The sequence below is a fragment of the Panthera onca genome, chromosome D3 (assembly GCF_046562875.1).
Source record: "Panthera onca isolate mPanOnc1 chromosome D3, mPanOnc1 haplotype 2, whole genome shotgun sequence".
NCBI classification, from domain to species: domain Eukaryota; kingdom Metazoa; phylum Chordata; class Mammalia; order Carnivora; family Felidae; genus Panthera; species Panthera onca.
This window is the reverse complement of record NC_138350.1, coordinates 13,729,236-13,746,058: the sequence shown is the minus strand read 5'-3', so window position 1 is coordinate 13,746,058 and position 16,823 is coordinate 13,729,236. Positions and strand designations below refer to the sequence as shown.

Genomic DNA, 16,823 nt, shown 5'->3' with positions numbered 1-16,823 from the left:
ACTCTGTGATTTTTCAAGATGCCTTATTGTACTATCACAGCTGTGTTCCAGGTGGCTTAGTCTTCCCAAAAGCTTCGCTTTGAAGACATCATGAATATTTAAACATACTTAAGGCTAAACATTTTCATGCTTCTCAACTCACCTACAGTCCAAAGGTGGGTTCTGGTTGTCAAGAAGGCTCATTTTCGAGATGTGTGTTTGTGCACATATAGGCATACAAACCCATGGGCACTGTATTATATACACACGTTCAGACCTTCAGGGTGCATGTATGTAAATTCTTCCTTTTAAATCTTGACACTGAGTTCTAAAGTCAAAGCCTGCAGTTAAAGGCCACTGACATGTCTTCAGACACAAACCAGCAGCTTTGTATTAAGTAAGAATGTACTGATTATTTGGAAATGACCTACTAATGTTCCCACTGCAGTGATTCATAGATTATGGCCTCAGAACCCACAGTGACAGTGAGCTAGCCAGTGTCCCCTTCAGTGTCATCCTTCATTGACAATGCTGCATGAGTCACAGAAGGTCCCAGAGGGAGGTGGGAGCAGGCAAGGCATGAAGGGTTGAGGTAAAGAGAGTTGGCTAAATAACATATGTTTTTCTTTTTCCCATGAAATCCCACTGAAACAACTATAAAGGTATTTTGTTTTCCTCTGTTTTTAAGGACTTAAACCCACCAGAATGGAGAATAGGTGGGGGGAAAAAAACCAAACTGTAGAAGCTAAATATATATGAAAAGTGCCTCATAATCTTAAGCCAACAGTGGAGACTCATAGATTAGCAGCACCTAATAAAAAATTAAGGTACCTCTAAAAATGAAGGTTAAGGCAGTGAGACTGGCTGAAATCCAGTTTAAGAAGCTGTCAGTTTCCAGCAATTGCATTACCAGGTATATATCCCAAAAATACAAAAATACTGACTCAAGGGGATACGTGTACCAATGTTTATAGCAGCACTATCTACAATAGCCAAACTATGGAAACAGCCCAAGTGTCCATCAACTGATGAATGGATAAAGAATACGTGGTATACAGATACAATAGGGTATTACTCAGCCATGAAAAAAGAATGAAATCTTGCCATTTGCAAGGATGTGGATGGAGCGAGAGTATTATGCTAAGCAAAATAAGTCAGTGAGAGAATGACGAATACCATACGATATCACTCATATGTGAAATTAAAAAAACACACACACACAAAAATGAACATAGGGGGAAAAAAGACAAAGAGGCAAACCAAGAAACAGACTCTTAACTATAGAGAACAAACTGATGGTTACCAGAGGGGAGGTTGTGGGGGGATGGGGGAAATTGGTGATGGGGATTAAGAAGCGCACTTGCTGCAATGAGCACTGGGTGATGTACGGAAGTGTTGAATCACTGACCTGTATACCTGAAACTAATATTACACTGTGTGTTAACTATAATTTAAATGAAAAAAAAAAAAAAAAAAAAAAGCTGTCAGTTCATCAGATCTGCTTCCCTACTTCATGCAGCAAGATTGCCTAGAGACCAACCTGGCAAAAGACCAGAAGTTTCTTCTCTAGAGAAGATACAACAGTCTCTGGATGAAAGGACTCTAGAAATGGGTACGGCACTTTAAAAAGAAGAAAGGATAGGGGGGCCTGGGTGTCTCAGTCGATCAAGCGTCCAACTTCAGCTCAGGTCATGATTTCATGGTTCATGGGTTCGAGCCCCACGTCGGGCTCTGTGCTGAAAGCTCAGCATGGAGCCTGCTTCGGATTCTGTGTCTCCCTCTCTCTGCCCTTCCCTGCTCGTGCTCTGTCTCTCAAAAGTAAATAAATGTTGAAAAAAATTAAAAAAAAAAAAAGGATACAAAATCAGAAGATAAAAATAGCTCTTAGAATTTTTTTGCGGGGACACCTGAGTGGCTCAGTCAGCTGACTGTCCAACTTCGGCTCAGGTCACAGTCTCACAGCTTGTGGATTCAAGCCCCATGCCAGGTTCTGTGCTGACAGCTCAGAGCCTGGAGACTGCTTCAGATTCTATGTCTCCCTCTCTCTCTGCTCCTCCCCTGCTGGGTTGCATACACGCTCTGTCTCAAAAGTAAACATTAAAAAAATTTTTTTAATGAAAAATATTTTTAATGAGAAAGGTTAAAAGACAAATTTAAGGAAACCTCCTAGAAAATAAAAAGACAAAGAGAAAATGGGAAACACAAGAAAAGTTGAAGACTGCCATAGGAAGTCCACTATCTAAGTAAAAGAAGTCCCTGAATGCTAGGAGAAAGAAAAAAAAAAAAAAAAAAAGAGGGGAAAAAATTACCCATTATATTAGTTACCTATTGCTGCATAACAAATTATCCCCAATACTCAGCAGCCTATAACATTTATTCTCTTACCCAGTTTCTGAGAGTCAGGAATCTGGGAGCAGCTTAGTTGGGTGGTTCTGGCTCAGGGTCTCCCACAAGGCTACAGTCAAGCAGTCAGTGGTGACTGCAATCTCATCTGAAGGCTAGACTGGGGCTGGAGGATGTCTTCCAAAGTGACTCACTCACATGGCCATTGGCAGAAGCCTCAGTGACTAGCTGGCTGTTGGCAGAAGGCCTCAGTTCTTTGCCACATGGCCTTCCCCTATGGCTGCTTCACATGGTAGCTGGCTTTCCCCAAAGCAAGTGATTCAAGAGAAAGAGAGCACAACCAAAAAGAAGTCACTGTGTCTTTTATACTCCAATCTCAGAAATGAATTACTATCACTTCTGCTATATGCTACTAGTCACAGAGACCAATCTTGGTCCAATAATGACAGTGAACTACACAGGGGTATGACTATCAGGAGGCAACGATCATGGAAGCTTGCTACTACATACATAAAATGTGTGTGTGTGTGTGTGTGTGTGCATATTTATGTAAATGTATTATTTTAATTCTCAGAATTTAAGGACATATGTTTCCAGAATTGAAAAAGCTAACTGCTTAGAACAATGGGCCCACAACAAGGCCTGTCATCTTGAACTTTCAAAATGCCACAGATCCTACAAGCTTCTAGAGATGTTAAAAAGTCAGATAACCAGGGGCACCTGGGTGGTTCAGTCACTTGAGTGTCCCACTTTGGCTCAGGTCATGATCTTGCAGTCCTTGAGTTTGAGCCCCGTGTTGCATCGAGCTCACTGCTGTCAGTGCTGATCCTCTGTCCCTCTCTCTCTCTGCCCCTTCCCCCACCCTCAAAAATAAAGAAACATTTCAAAAAAAAAAAAGTCAAATCACCAAAGATACACAAACGGCCAACAGGTACATGAAAAGTTGCTCAACATCACTCTATCAAGGAAATGAAATGAAAATCAAAACCACAATGAGGTATCACCTCACACCTATTAAAATGGTTATTGTCAAAAAGATATAATTTGACAAGTACGGGCAAACATATGGAGAATAGAAAACGCTTGTGCACTGTTGGTGGGAATCCAAGCTGGTGCAGCCAGTATAGAGATATGGGGGTTCCTAAAAAAAAAAAAAAACTACCATATGATCCAGTAATTCTACTTCTGGGTATATATCCAAAGGAGATGAAATCACTGTCTCAAAGAGATATGTGCACCCCCATGTTCACCACAGCATTATTCATAATAACCAAGACATGGAAGCAACCTAAGTGTCCACTGATGGATGGCTGGATTAAAAAAAAAAAAAAATGTGGTATATATACACAATGAAACATTCACCCATAAAAAGAAGGAAATCTTACTCTTTGCAACAATATGGATGAACCCCAAGAGCATTATGCTAAGTGAAATAAGTCAAAGAGAGACAAGTACTATGTATTCTCACTTAGAAATGGAATCTAAAAAAAAAATCAAACTCATCCAAAGAGAGAGTAGATTGGTAGTTGCCAGAGGAGGGAGCTGGGGGGTGGGAAAAAGAGTGTAGGCGGTCAAGGGGTACAAATTTCCAGTGATAGACAATTCCTGGGGATGTAATGGACAGCATGGTAACTACAGTTAATAATACTGGACTGTACACTTGAAAGATGCTAGGAGAGATCTTAAAAGTACTCACTACATTCGCACAAAAAATGGCACACCTACTGAAATGACAGGTTAACTAACCTTACTGTGGTAATCACTTCACAATATGCATGTTTATCAAAATGGTACAAATTGTACACCTTAAACCTATGCAATGCTATGTCAATTATATCTCGATAAAGGTGGGGGGGGGTGGTGATCAGAGAATAAATAATCAGAATGGCTTCAGGCTTCTCAAGGACAACATCAGAAGCTAGACGACAATAAAAAATACCTTCAGAATCTTGAAGGGAAATGATTTCCAAGCTAGAATTAAACCCACCAGAATGGAAAACACTAGAGAGGAAGCAACCAAATTTTAGAAGCTGTAAAGTAAATTAAAACAAAACAAAACCTGAATTTTAAAACTGACAGCAGAGAAACCGGAGAATAATGAATTTAGCAGCACAAGGAACCTCTCAAAACGAAGGTTGAGGAAGGAAGGGGCTGGCTGAAATATAGTTAAGTGCTAAGTGCTTTGTGGGCCTTTTCAATTCTGGAAATGTATGGGCTTTAATTCTGGGAATTAAAAATGTAGTTACACCAGCCAAACCATCGATGAAATAAGAGAACAGAATGAGAGCATTTTTAATCATGCTTGGTAAGTTACTGCAAGATGCGTTTTGCCAAAATGGGGAGGAAGAGAGAAAGGAAAACAAAGGAAACAAGAATGGGAGATCCAAACGCAAAGAGTGACAAAGCGGAGCCCCCAGTACGGAGGTGAAGGAAGACTCCAGGGAGACAGCTATGTGCCATATGGGGGGCCACCAGTCTAGAGTAGGCAACCAGTCCAGAAGTCCCCAGGGGGAAGGCTTCTTCAGGGTGATGAAATCAATGGAATTCTGGTGCATCTGAGTGTCTTAAAGGGAATTTAAACACTTGGTGAAGGCCTTGAGGTTGAATTCTAATAAGCACCTAGGAAACCAGGCTTATAACAAAAATACAAGACAATTATTAACTCCTAGGGGAACACTGTCAAGGGGGAAAAAAAAAAAGGCAAGCATACTTTACAACAGGGCTCAGCTGTGACTAGCGTTTACATAGCCGCAATAATGTAAACACTAAATACTGACCTCATCAAAATTATGAAATAACTATATTGAGAGAGGAGGGAAGGATTTCCATGGTTAGAATTTAAGAGAATTCTTAGAAATGTCCTGAAATAATCAGCTAAAAGAGGTGGGATGATTGCTTCTGGGAGGGGAAATGAGGTAGAAAATAAAAGACTACTGTATTTTGTGGCCAACTTTGTAGAATCCTTTCATTTCTAAACTGCATTATGTTATTACTGTGATCTTAGAGATTAATATGCTGTGCTGAGAAATGAGATAATTAGCCAACCATTCATTCAGTAAGCATTTAATGTGTACCTACAGTATGCAAATCCCTGGGGATGGGGGGGGGGGGGACCCAGTCCCTGTCCTCCCTCACAGTCCAGTGGGTTTCTCAACACAGCTGGTGGGAGGTGAGGGAGGATTTCAAACTCTTCTCTAGTGAGGCGCTAATAAGGTGAACAGATGCTGGGCATCCGTTGTCTTGAATTTCAAGGTTCGTGGCCAGTGGCAGGGGTCCCCCTTGCAAGGATGCTGTGGGCTTAGCCTCAAGGCATGCTGGGACCTGAGCAGATGGGGCAGACAACTCCTGAAGTAACAACGGGCAGCTGGCAAGGTGGGAGAGATGTATCTAACACGCTAGAGGGACCTGGCTTGTTTCAGGCACGAGGGTCACTGTTGGGGCTGCTTTGCTTGTGTGACCTCACTCAACCCTCACAATAAGCTTGCTGAGGTGGCTATCATCATCGTCTCCACTTTCTAGACTGGAGCCCAGATAGGTTATGAGACGTGCCTGAGGTCACACAGTTTGTAAGTCACAGGGCTAAAATTCAACCCAAATCTTAAATCCATGCCCTTCAGCTTCAGCCTGGGATTTCCCCCAACTGTTGGATTAGGAGTTACAAGACCTGGGTTTAGTTTCTGCTCTCCCATTCATCGGTGGTGTGATCTCAGGCAAGTTGCTTCCCTTCTCAGTGTCTGTTCCAGGCGTGGAAAATGGAGGGCGTTGGTCCTTTGTACTTTGGCACTACATGCTACGATGGAAGAAGCCAACAGGAAAAGGAAACGTAGGAATGCGGCGCAGAGGTGAATCCTCTTCTCTGAGTCTCAATTTCCTCATCTGTTAAAAATGGGAATCAGGCAGACCTACCTCACATGACTGTTGAATGCACTAAAAAAGATAATGCACGAAAAGTACTTAGCCCTTGTCCAGGCCCGTAGTAAGTGCTCAATAAACACGAGCTCTTCTTCATTCCTATTACTCATACTCTGACAGAGCTCCACCATGCTTGGCTTCCTGAAACTTCCACCTCTGGTAAGGTCAAAGCACCATGTTTGCAGGAAGATGAGTGATCAAAACAGAAGAAAGGGAGTCAAACAAAATTACTGCCTAACAGGAATGTGTGCTGTTGCCCTTTATTGGTTTTACATATGAGTTAGTTTACGAATACTTTCAGGAGCATGTAAGTGTGAAATTGGAAAGCGTCACTCCAAGACTGCCACGAACCACCGCACTGGCGATATAAAAGGGGGAGGAGGAGGGAACAGGGTGGGCCAGGGGAAGGGAGAAAAGGACAGAGGCAGGAAGGAAAGTAAGGTGAACCCGAAGTGTGGAAGGACAAAAAGATACGGGTCTGGGAAAAAAACAACAACAACAACAGATTTTAAAGTTCAAAGCCCATTCGTCCAGAGTTACTGTTGAGCACACACTCTCATTTGACTTTTTAAACACGTCCCACCCCCTACCTCCGCTTTCAACCGAGCCATTTCCTCTGCGTGCAGTTCCCATTCCTGGCCATGGACACTGCTTAAGGCCTGCCTCAGTTTTCAGGCCAAGCTCAAATTTTCTTTTCTTTCCGAAGTAATTGTAAAGCATTCCTGCTTCATGAAAATTCAGACTCTGGGTCAGCAAGACCTGCTTTGGAATCATGCTGGGTGAACTTGAGGCAAGTTTCTTACTCTTTCTAAACCTCAGTTTCCCAGTCTGTAAACCCCAGATACGTAACAACAAATTCACAGACAACAAATAATTAATGAGATAATGCACGTGAAGTGTTCAACCACCTGCCCGGTAAATGTCAACTGCTAGTATTTTCTCTGTCCAGTTTTCTCCAGGCCTCGAATGTAGCTCCCATCCCCCTGAACCAGAATTACTGACAAGCACGGCTGCCCATCCTCACTGTCCCAGAGGAAGGGAACCATGCTTTTATTTATCTCTAAATCCCCCCAAAGAACCTAGACTACCTAACATGCAGTACTCCATGAACAGCATGTGGATTGAATGCACTGATGTCAATCCTCGAGCTCGTGATAGTTTACTACTATTTCAAGTAGAAGAAAAAACATCCCCAACAGTCAGCTCCAGGTGACCAGATGATCCTGGCAAGGTCCCGTCTTGGCTGGGATGACTGCGAAGTTCTCCAGGATCTCATTTTGGGGCTGGAACCCTCTGCTCCAATAATAATGAACACAAGGACAATAAATCACCAACACGTACTGAGGACTTACTATGTCCCAAACACTACTTCCGAGTGCTTTATCTAATCTCTGAGAAATCACTTAATCCATGGAAAAATGCCAATTCTTATCCCCACTTTACAGAGGAGGAAACTGAACAGGGTGACCAACTGTCTCGGTTTGCCTGGGTCTGAGACAGTTCCTGGGATGCAAGATTATCAATGCTAAAACCAGAAAAGTCCGAGGCACAAGAGGATGAGTGTGCCCTAACTATCAAGCCATTAAGTAAAAATCCCTGGGTTAATGAGTGGCCATACCAGAATACAGGACCCCCACCACCTCTCTGCCTATAGCTGGCCATATGAACTTGGGCACATCATTTATCATCTCTGGGCCTTAGATGTTTTCATCTTCAAAATAAGGGGTCAAACTAAATCAGCAGACAAAACTAATTGATTAAGCCACTCCTCCCATTCTGCCCAACTTGGGCTTCAGAATCCTTCTCAACCCAATGTGCTGGGCATTCATTCCAACCCACTTGTAGGAAGTGACGCTTACCATGATCTCTGAAGCTGCCAACTTTACCTTCATTGTCTCTTGGCACTAAACTAGCTTCTGGTCTCACAGGATTTGGCAGATTAACATCCAAGGACAGAGACAGATAGAGGGCAGCAGTAGTGACAATGGAGGGGACAGTTTCCAGAGACAGGGCACTCCCTGAATCCAGCCCTGTGTTATGTCCCCCTGAAAGCAGAGTATGGTGAATGAGAGAGCAAGGGCTCTGGAGAAACTGGGCTCAGAATCCTGGCTCACCATTTACTAGCTACGTGACCTTGGACAAGGTACTTGACCTCTGTTTCTCAATTTCTTCAACTACAGAGTGAGGATTTGTAACAGCAGCTACCTCACGGGGTCATTACAAGGATTCAGTAAGTTAATATGGGTAAAGTGCTTAGGATATAGTAAGTGCTATATACATAACATTATCAGAATCCTCAAAATCACTCTGGGGTGGATATTACTATTTAACCTATGTGCCTGTTACTTAACCAATGTGCCTAACGTCACATTGCAGCTAGTTAAAGCTGGATTCAAATACTGATTCCAACTCTTTTGCTTTTGCCACACTGCCACTATGCCACACTGCATCTCAGTAAACACTCAAATACTTACTGAAAGAATCAATGTTGAAAAAAAAGTGATTCTTAATTATATGCAGGGACTTGCCAACCTGAGGCCACTGTACTCCTACCTTCAATAACTGCTTATTCTCTATGAGCACTGCTTTCCTAGCTGGCTCTAGAACCTTTTTTTTTTTTTAATGTTTATTTTTATGTTTATTTATTTCTGACACAGAGAGAGACAGAGCGTGAGTGGGGGAGGGGCAGAGAGAGAGGGAAACACAGAATCCGAAGCGGCTCCAGGCTCTGAGCTGTCAGCACAGAGCCTGATGAGGGGCTCAAACCCACAAACCGCGAGATCATGACCTGAGCTGAAGTCAGTTGCTCTACCGACTGAGCCACCCAGGTGCCCCAAATGTTTATTTTTGAGAGCGAGAGAGACAGACCAGTAGCCGAGGAGGAGCAGAAAGAGAGGGAGACAGAATCTGAAGCAGGCTCCAGGCTCTGAGCTGTCAGCACAGAGCCCGACACGGGGCTGGAACTCATGGACCATGAGATCATGACCTGAGCCGAAGTCGGATGCTTTAACCGACTGAGCCACCCAGGTGCCCCTAATCTCACCTACTTTGACCCCACACCCATTCACCCCATCGGCAGGCAGACACGTGATGCCAACAGACAGGAGCATCAGGCTGCAGAAAAACAGAGCACACCGCTGAGTCTCCAACTTTTGAGAAACAGGGGAGAGAATCTTTCAGATTCTGATTATTGGTCTTCTCGTATCAGTAAAGTGAATTTTGTCATTTTAGAGATCTGTATCTTTCAGAGAATTGAGCAAACACAGATTAGGGAAAATGGGTTAAAGGGATTAAGTGTCTAGGTACCTATGCTGTATCTTATCTCCCTCACTCCCCTAAGGATCCTTCTGAACATACATATCTTTTCGTCTTAATAATCATAGCTATTCACAAAAATACCTACTCTGGTAAACACTAAAATTCCTAAAGCTAATATATTTCTCATCATGTCATTATGTCCAAAGAGAGTGAGCTGGTGCCCATGTTTCTAGAGCATTCCATCTACTGTCTTTTTAAAAGCAGAGAAGGTGCTTAGCTTTACCAAAGATAGATGTGGGGCATCTCTAACACTAGCAGAAGAGACCAGAAATTGGTTTCATTCCTGCCTCTCTCCAAAGACTGCAAACCCTGGCTTTGGTGGTTACGCAGGCTGCTGGTTGGAGCTGAGCAGACAGTCTGAAGCAGGTGACATTGAACTGGTGTGTTCTTTCGTTCAGTGGCTCTACAGCAGGACACGACATGAAAAGGTCCACCGACATCCAGAGAGCAGCAAGATGTAGCGTGTCCAGCTCTCCATCTACATTTTTAGAAACCAGTTCAATGGCTCCTACCCTTCCCTGCTTACTTCAGAGATGACAAGAAAGGCAGGCAGGAAGAGAGTGATCTGGGGAAAAAAAAAAAAAAAAGATAAGTGTTTTCCTCCAAAGGTTCTCATGTTGCTTATTAAAGTCGGCTCCATCAAGGTCATTCACTCTTTACATTCTAAATGGCTCCGTTTTCTGTTACACACCTGCCCACGCTGTTTCAGAGCAAAGGGACCTCTCGGCTAGTAACTGTGACTCTCACAACTCGATTACCAAGGAAGAAGCCCGGAGTTATCTAGCAGGGGAAAGGGTCCTAGCAAATTATAGCGTTTTTACCTCTGAAATTTGCTCTGTAAGAGGTGAGAGCAGATAAAAACAAACTCCCAGAGAAGGGCTGGAGAAAGGTGGAAATGCTGAATGCACTGTGAACAAAGGGGGCTGGGAAAAGGCTGCACAGGGCAGCGCTTAGGAACCCTGGCTTAGAATCTGAAAGAGCTGGGACTGTGCAAGCTGGTGTGTGTGACCTTGGAGAAATTACCTAACCACCCCCTGTGATAAAGGAATGTTTCCTCCTCTGAAAACTGGTGATAACAATAGCGTCTTCTCTCCAGGGTTGTTATGAGGCTTCGATGAGATAATAAAAGTGAAGGGCACAGTACTGAGGGTTGGAGCTATTATTATTCTCCAGCCCACCTGTCTTTGCACATCATTTTGCACTAACAGTATCTGACAACATTTACGGAGCACTCACTAGGACTAGGCACTGTGATGAACTCTGGGCTTCACAGGAGAATTAAGCCAAGTCTTAGACTATGTTAACAAATACATCAACAATATAACAAATATATTAACAAATTATATTAACAACTGCACTGGGAGTATCAGCACTCTTTCACAGATTACAAGGACTGAAAGAGAAAATGCCTGCCTTGCAGCGTTTAGTATACTGCCTGACCTAGACAAAGAACTCTCACAAAGGCGGATGCTGACATCAAGGGCAAGTTCTGTTTGCCTTGGCGACAAGCGGGAGGGTGACAGAGTTAACCTGAATGGTTTTTGTTGTTGTTGTTGTTGTTTTTACCACCCCTGTGTCGCCACATCCTTCACTACTAGCTTTCACATCCCTGGCGAACCCCTAGCCTCCACCAGGGACTTGGCTCTTCTACAACTCTAGAAAGACCCAGGTGCTCAAGAGCTTGAAGGTTAAGATGACAAAAATAGAGAAAACCGGTTGAGCTAGCCCTTACCCCTGCGAGGACTGGCAACCGGAAGGAAGCCTGCTCAGGCCGTGGGTGCTGGTAGTGCTATTTCCTAATCTAGATGACGGGTTGCATGGACGCATTCACGTTGAGAAGATTCAACTTGTACAAATAAGATTTGTGTGCTTTTCTGTACAAATGTTACAATAAAAAATTTTAAAAATAGTGACCACCCTTCTCCAACATCCAAAGCACAGAACAGCCCTTCCTGCTGGGCATGCCACACCCGGGTCGTGAGCACGACAGGTCTGTCACCTGTGGCAGTTAGCAGCCTCCTCAGTTTACCCACCAGGGAGCTGTCGAAACACCAGCATTTTTTTCCCCCTTTGGTAAAACTGGGAAGCAGTGCTCTAGAGTACCAAATGGCAGCATCTTCTTCAATCATACGAGTCTACCTTAAGGTTTTTCCTATCTAAGGTCAATTGCATTGACTCAACTTTCCATGAAATTGTTTTATCATCTCCAACAAGGAGAGTCTATCACATTGATGGGTCAACACCTCTAGACTGCTCTTTACAAAACTGAGAGCCTTTGACATCACTCCGTATCTTCCTCTTCACAACGAGCAAGCATCTAGTATATCCCTCCCTCTCTCCCAATTTCCTTCTCCCACAAACGCTGGAGGGAAAACCTAAAATAAATTTCAATCATTTATCAAGTCAATGGATATAACACAGACTACATGCTGGTTTTCTCTTTGAAAGTTTATTGTTATTTAAAAAAAAAAACCAACCCTATAACTTTTTACATTTTACATTCACCTCTCAGAACATTTAATGGTACCAGTTAATGAGGATATATAAAAAGCCCACCAGCTGCTTCAAATGGCTGCAAATATTTTACCATGTTCTGGTATTAAAGTGGTTTGAACTCTTTGGAAAAAATGGCATAACATTAAGTACCAAGATTTCAAATTCCCAAATTAGAAACAAGATTTTTAAGTCAGGAGGAAATTTAGTAAAAATTCAAGGATAAAAGGAAAGGTTAATAGAAAAACAAAAAAAAAATATTGTAAAAAATAGGATTTCCCCCGCTACCCCAAGGTAGGTTAAAAAAAAAAAAAATGCCACCAACCCCCTCCCCGCTCCCAGTATTTCTCTTAGAAAAGTCACCCAACCCTGAATACAGGGTCTCACACACAAAGACAAATAGCTTGATTTGCAGACCAGCCTCTGGGATCTTATACTGGCCCCAGTTAGAGGAAGGAAGGAAGGAAGGAAGGAAGGAAGGAAGGAAGGAAGGAAGGAAAGAAGGGAGGGAGGGAGGGAGGGAGGGAGGAGAGAGAGAGACAAGAAAGAAAGAAAGAAAGAAAGAAAGAAAGAAAAAAAGAAAGAAAGAAAGGAAGGAAGGAAGGAAGGAGAGAGAAATTATGTAGTTAGAGATCCATAAATACTGGTATCCAAACGAATGAAAACATCCCGGCTTTGGTATGGCTACGGAAATCTGGAAACTGTTCAAGAGGACACTGGCTTTGGGAGAGAGGGACTCAGGTGGTGGGGAAGGCAACACAAAGGCTCTAAGCAGAGGTAAAATAAATAATTGGGACACATCCATAGCAAACACCGTGTATAATCCTGAGGCAGGTGCCTCAAACAAAATACACATATAGGTTCTTGATCCAAATAACACAAGTGCAGGTTCTTGATCAGATTAACGCACATACAGGTTCTTGTTAAGAGTTGTCTAGATCAACCTTTTTCAAAGTATGAGTTGCAAGAAATAGTTTGAATTTAGGGAGAGCAAAAGAGCTTCTGGAATAAGAATGGCCACCTGGGCTAAAAGCCAGACCCTTCTTAGTCCAGGAACCTCAAAGTCTGTTTTGTCCATCACAAAAGCACCTCCATCTCCTAACAAGGGGGCTCTGCCTGTCAGAGGGGCTGAACTGCTGGCTTGTCATCTCTGGGGTAATGAAATAAAAAACTAAATCTTCTGGGACTAAGAGTACGATTTACTGTGCTGTGTCTCAGGTCTATTCCCCATCTGCCCCCGTTTTCACCACACTATGATTAAGGGTTGTGAGGACAAGAGAGAAGCAGAAGGCAGTGATGTGGCCAAGGCCAGAGCACTACCTCATCACCCTCAAATTTACAGAAGAGGCAAGGCCAAAGTGCCCATACCCTGGTCTTCAAATAAATAGTTAATTCACAAAAGCACAAAGGTGCCACCAGACAAGGAAGAAAAAAAAAAAAAAAAAAGGCAACTTGTTGTTTTGATGCAGAATCCCAGTTATCAATACAGTCCGTTTCAAAAAACCAAACTTTGGTGTACTGCTAGAAAGCCAAGTAAGACAATCATTCAGAAACAAACAAAAAAACCCACAACTTTGATGACCACACACACTACATCTAGATATACTTCCATCACAAGGGCACTAGAGGATAACAGCCGCCTGATATTACGGGATGTTACACACCCACAGTGACAACTCAAGCAAGAGAGCAAAGGCTGTCAAGAAGAAACAAAAGATGAAGCCTCTGTTTACTATGGACTTGGTTCACCAAAGCAAACATCATAATGGGGGCTGGGGGCAGAGAAGCAGCACAGAACACGGAGCGAACTCTAAGTAAACAAGCATCATCTACCCTGTTTTCTAAATGAGACTCCGATACCAGGGAGAAAAAAAAAAGAGAAATGAATTACAAATGAAAACAAAAATGAATCTGTACAAGTCTTTACTCTGAGTCAGTAAGGTTTGGTCTCTGTTGAAGCCAGGACTTACAAGAAAAGGTGATTCACTGCTTTTCATGGCCCCCAACTTGCTTTGGGGTGTGGACATCAAAAGACAACACAAGGAGAATCACCCGAGACGAGGGGTACTACATACAAAGATGTCTTAGGATATGTAAGGTCTACTGATTTCCCAGAGAGATGCTAACAGTTGCTCTAACCCCAAATTCATTAAATATCCTAAGGTGACAGCTATCATCCAGAAAATCCCATGTGCCAGGGAATCACTCCTCCGATGATGGGAAGGTGGGGCAGAGAGTACGGGGAAGGCCGTTTCACCAGGAATCATTAGGAAGAGCGCAGGTTTAGCGGCAGCCACGGCAGAGTTTTCTTTGTCTTCAGGCTGGACCAGACCTCCCGGGAGGCAGGGGGCGCCGACAACAAGGCCCCACGGGCTTGAAATGGTCGGGGCAACAGCGGCATGAGCAGCAAGAGTGCAATCTGAGTTATGAGTGAGCATCTACAGATCACTGATTACTGCACTATCAGTCTTATCTCCCCACCTACAATAGATAACCTGGATAATCAGCCTGGGCGAGGTACCATTCCATCGACTCGGAGCAGGGGACAGAAATGAATTAGAAATAAAAACTTCTGAAATGACCACTCGTTCCAGCTTGAGCTAGAACAAACATGTCTGAATATACCACTTGCATTAAATAACATTTAAAATGCAGGACCTTCAGCACATTATAAGCGTGAAAACGCCCCCTCCCCCAACCCCATTTACTCCGTGCACGTAGTCACCCAGGCAAATTTTTCTGTCGCTCAGCCAGTGGAATGGATGGCATACGCCAGATGTTACACGAGGCATTTATTTCTCAGAGAAGGCTGAGAGCCAGGAGACTTAATCTCCTTCTGCTAGGACCTCTGCCCCAAGCTTCTGGAGAAACAGTGAATTGGGCTCGACAACAGAAAGAGCTACGTGATTCACTAATCAGATTCATGAAAATGCCGTGTAGACTGTATCCCTTCCTGGTAGAAAGACCTAAAGATAATTAATTAAAAAAAAAAAAAAAAAATGTTCCTTCAAACTCAAAGGAGCCTTTAAAAAAAAAAAAAAAAGACAAAGTATAAGCAAAAAAATAAAATAAAATAAAGAAATGAGTAAACCAAACTCCCAATACTCCCAAAAGTAAGAGTTCATGGTGACTGACGGCTGGAAGAGGTTGAGGCAGGAAGGAGCAACGCAAAGACCGAAGCAGCTGCCACCAAAGCGCCTCGCGGAATCCACAACAGCGCTCCCCATTTTCCAAGGCCAAGGAAGCAATTCCCGGGTTAAAAACTTTCTATTTGGAAGAAAACAAAACCAAAAACCACTCCAGAAAAAAGGTCAAGGGAAGAAGAACACTGTAGAAAGTCAAGCCGCTGACCTCCGGCGGATCACGAAGAGCCCGCGCTGAAGCTGGCCCAAATAGATCCTCATCTTGGTGCTGTCACTGGTCTTCCTCACCCAGATCTGTAGGCAAGAAGGAAAGGGAACAAGATGAGAGGGGCTGACAGCAAATACCGAGGGGCAAATTTTCCAGAGCCTCAAAATATCTGCATGAATGGGGTGTGGGAAGAACACTGGCAACCTCTTCCTGTCTACCTGTGAGGTCTTCAACCCACCTCCTTGACCTGTGGCCCTGCTCCCAGAAACCACCACCCGAGACAGCAGGCGGCAGCCCTGGGCCGCCCTTCTCCCTCTCTCACACCTCTGATTCAGAAAATGGAAAGCAAAGGGACACCTGGATGGCTCAGTCGGTTGAGTGACCGACTGCGACTCAGGTCATGATCTCATGGTTTGTGAGTTCGAGCCCCGCGTCGGGTTCTGTGCTGACAGCTCAGAGCGTGGAGCCTGCTTCACATTCTGTGTCTCCCTCTCTCTTTGCCCCTCCCTCACTCATGCTCTGTCTCTGTCGCAGAAATAAACAAACATTAAAAAAAAAAATTAAGAAAATGGAAAGCACAGTGATCTTGGGTTCTGTTTTTGCCTTATCTTAAGGAATGACATTTTTTTATTTGGTTTGATTACAGCATTATCAACATTCAAAATACATGTGTTCACAAATATAAACTCTCAATCAAATTTGGAAATATTTTCCTTGCCAAGGGACTTCCATATTATAGCTTTTCGCTACTCTGGTTTCCTGGCAATTAAGGCAGGGGGAAAAAAAAAAAGAAAGAAAAAAAAACAAAAAGGAACAAGAAGAGGAACAAAAGCCCATGAGTGAGCTAAGGCCCAATCAGGATCATCAGAAGGCTCAATGAGCTTGAAACAGTCCTTCCCTCCTAGCCACATCCTTCTCCCACAGATCGCAGCAGATGACTGCCATTTCACCAGGCAGAGGTGTTCTCGTGCGGCATCAAGGATGAACTTGGGCAGCGGGAGACGGCCAGGGCAGACGGGGGCACTCAGCAAGTGTCATCCTCTGCCCCAGCACTGGGAAGAAAGCCACCTCCTCGGTCACCCGACACACCTGAGCTTTCTCATCTTCAGAACAACCCTACGAAGTCCTATCCTCACCCCCATTTTACGGAAGAGGAAGGCTGAGTCCCCTTGTTGCTGACACCTGCTATCGAAACTCCTTGCTCTTGTCCCCAAAACCAGCCCGGACTCTGCTTCTCACCCATTCCTCATCCGTTTTAACTGATATGCACCAGATGGGGCCTGACGCAGGATTCTGCTTAAGTTCTTCAAGTTCTGCTTCTCCCCCACATGCATCTCCAAGCCCATCTTTCCCTCCCCCTCCCCTCCCAGCTTCAAGGGTTTAAAGTGTTCCTGGTCTCGTTTCAGTCTCTTTAGTTCATGTATCAA

General features: G+C 43.7%; 1 protein-coding gene across 12 annotated transcripts in view; it reads right to left on the bottom strand.

Annotated features, from left to right (window-relative positions):
• SUDS3 (SIN3A corepressor complex component SDS3) overlaps positions 1-16,823 on the bottom strand; it is a 150,772-nt gene that overhangs the window by 102,232 nt on the left and 31,717 nt on the right. For 9 of the 12 annotated variants that reach the window (XM_081790708.1, XM_081790710.1, XM_078435735.2 and 6 more), the window contains one exon: positions 15,397-15,482. In XM_081790708.1, the coding sequence (XP_081646834.1) occupies positions 15,397-15,482 (86 nt within the window). Of the gene's footprint in view, positions 1-6,097; positions 6,199-6,478; positions 10,118-11,982; positions 15,483-16,823 lie in introns of those variants that run through there. The other 3 variants (XM_081790706.1, XM_081790705.1, XM_081790707.1) reach the window with 3 other exon arrangements.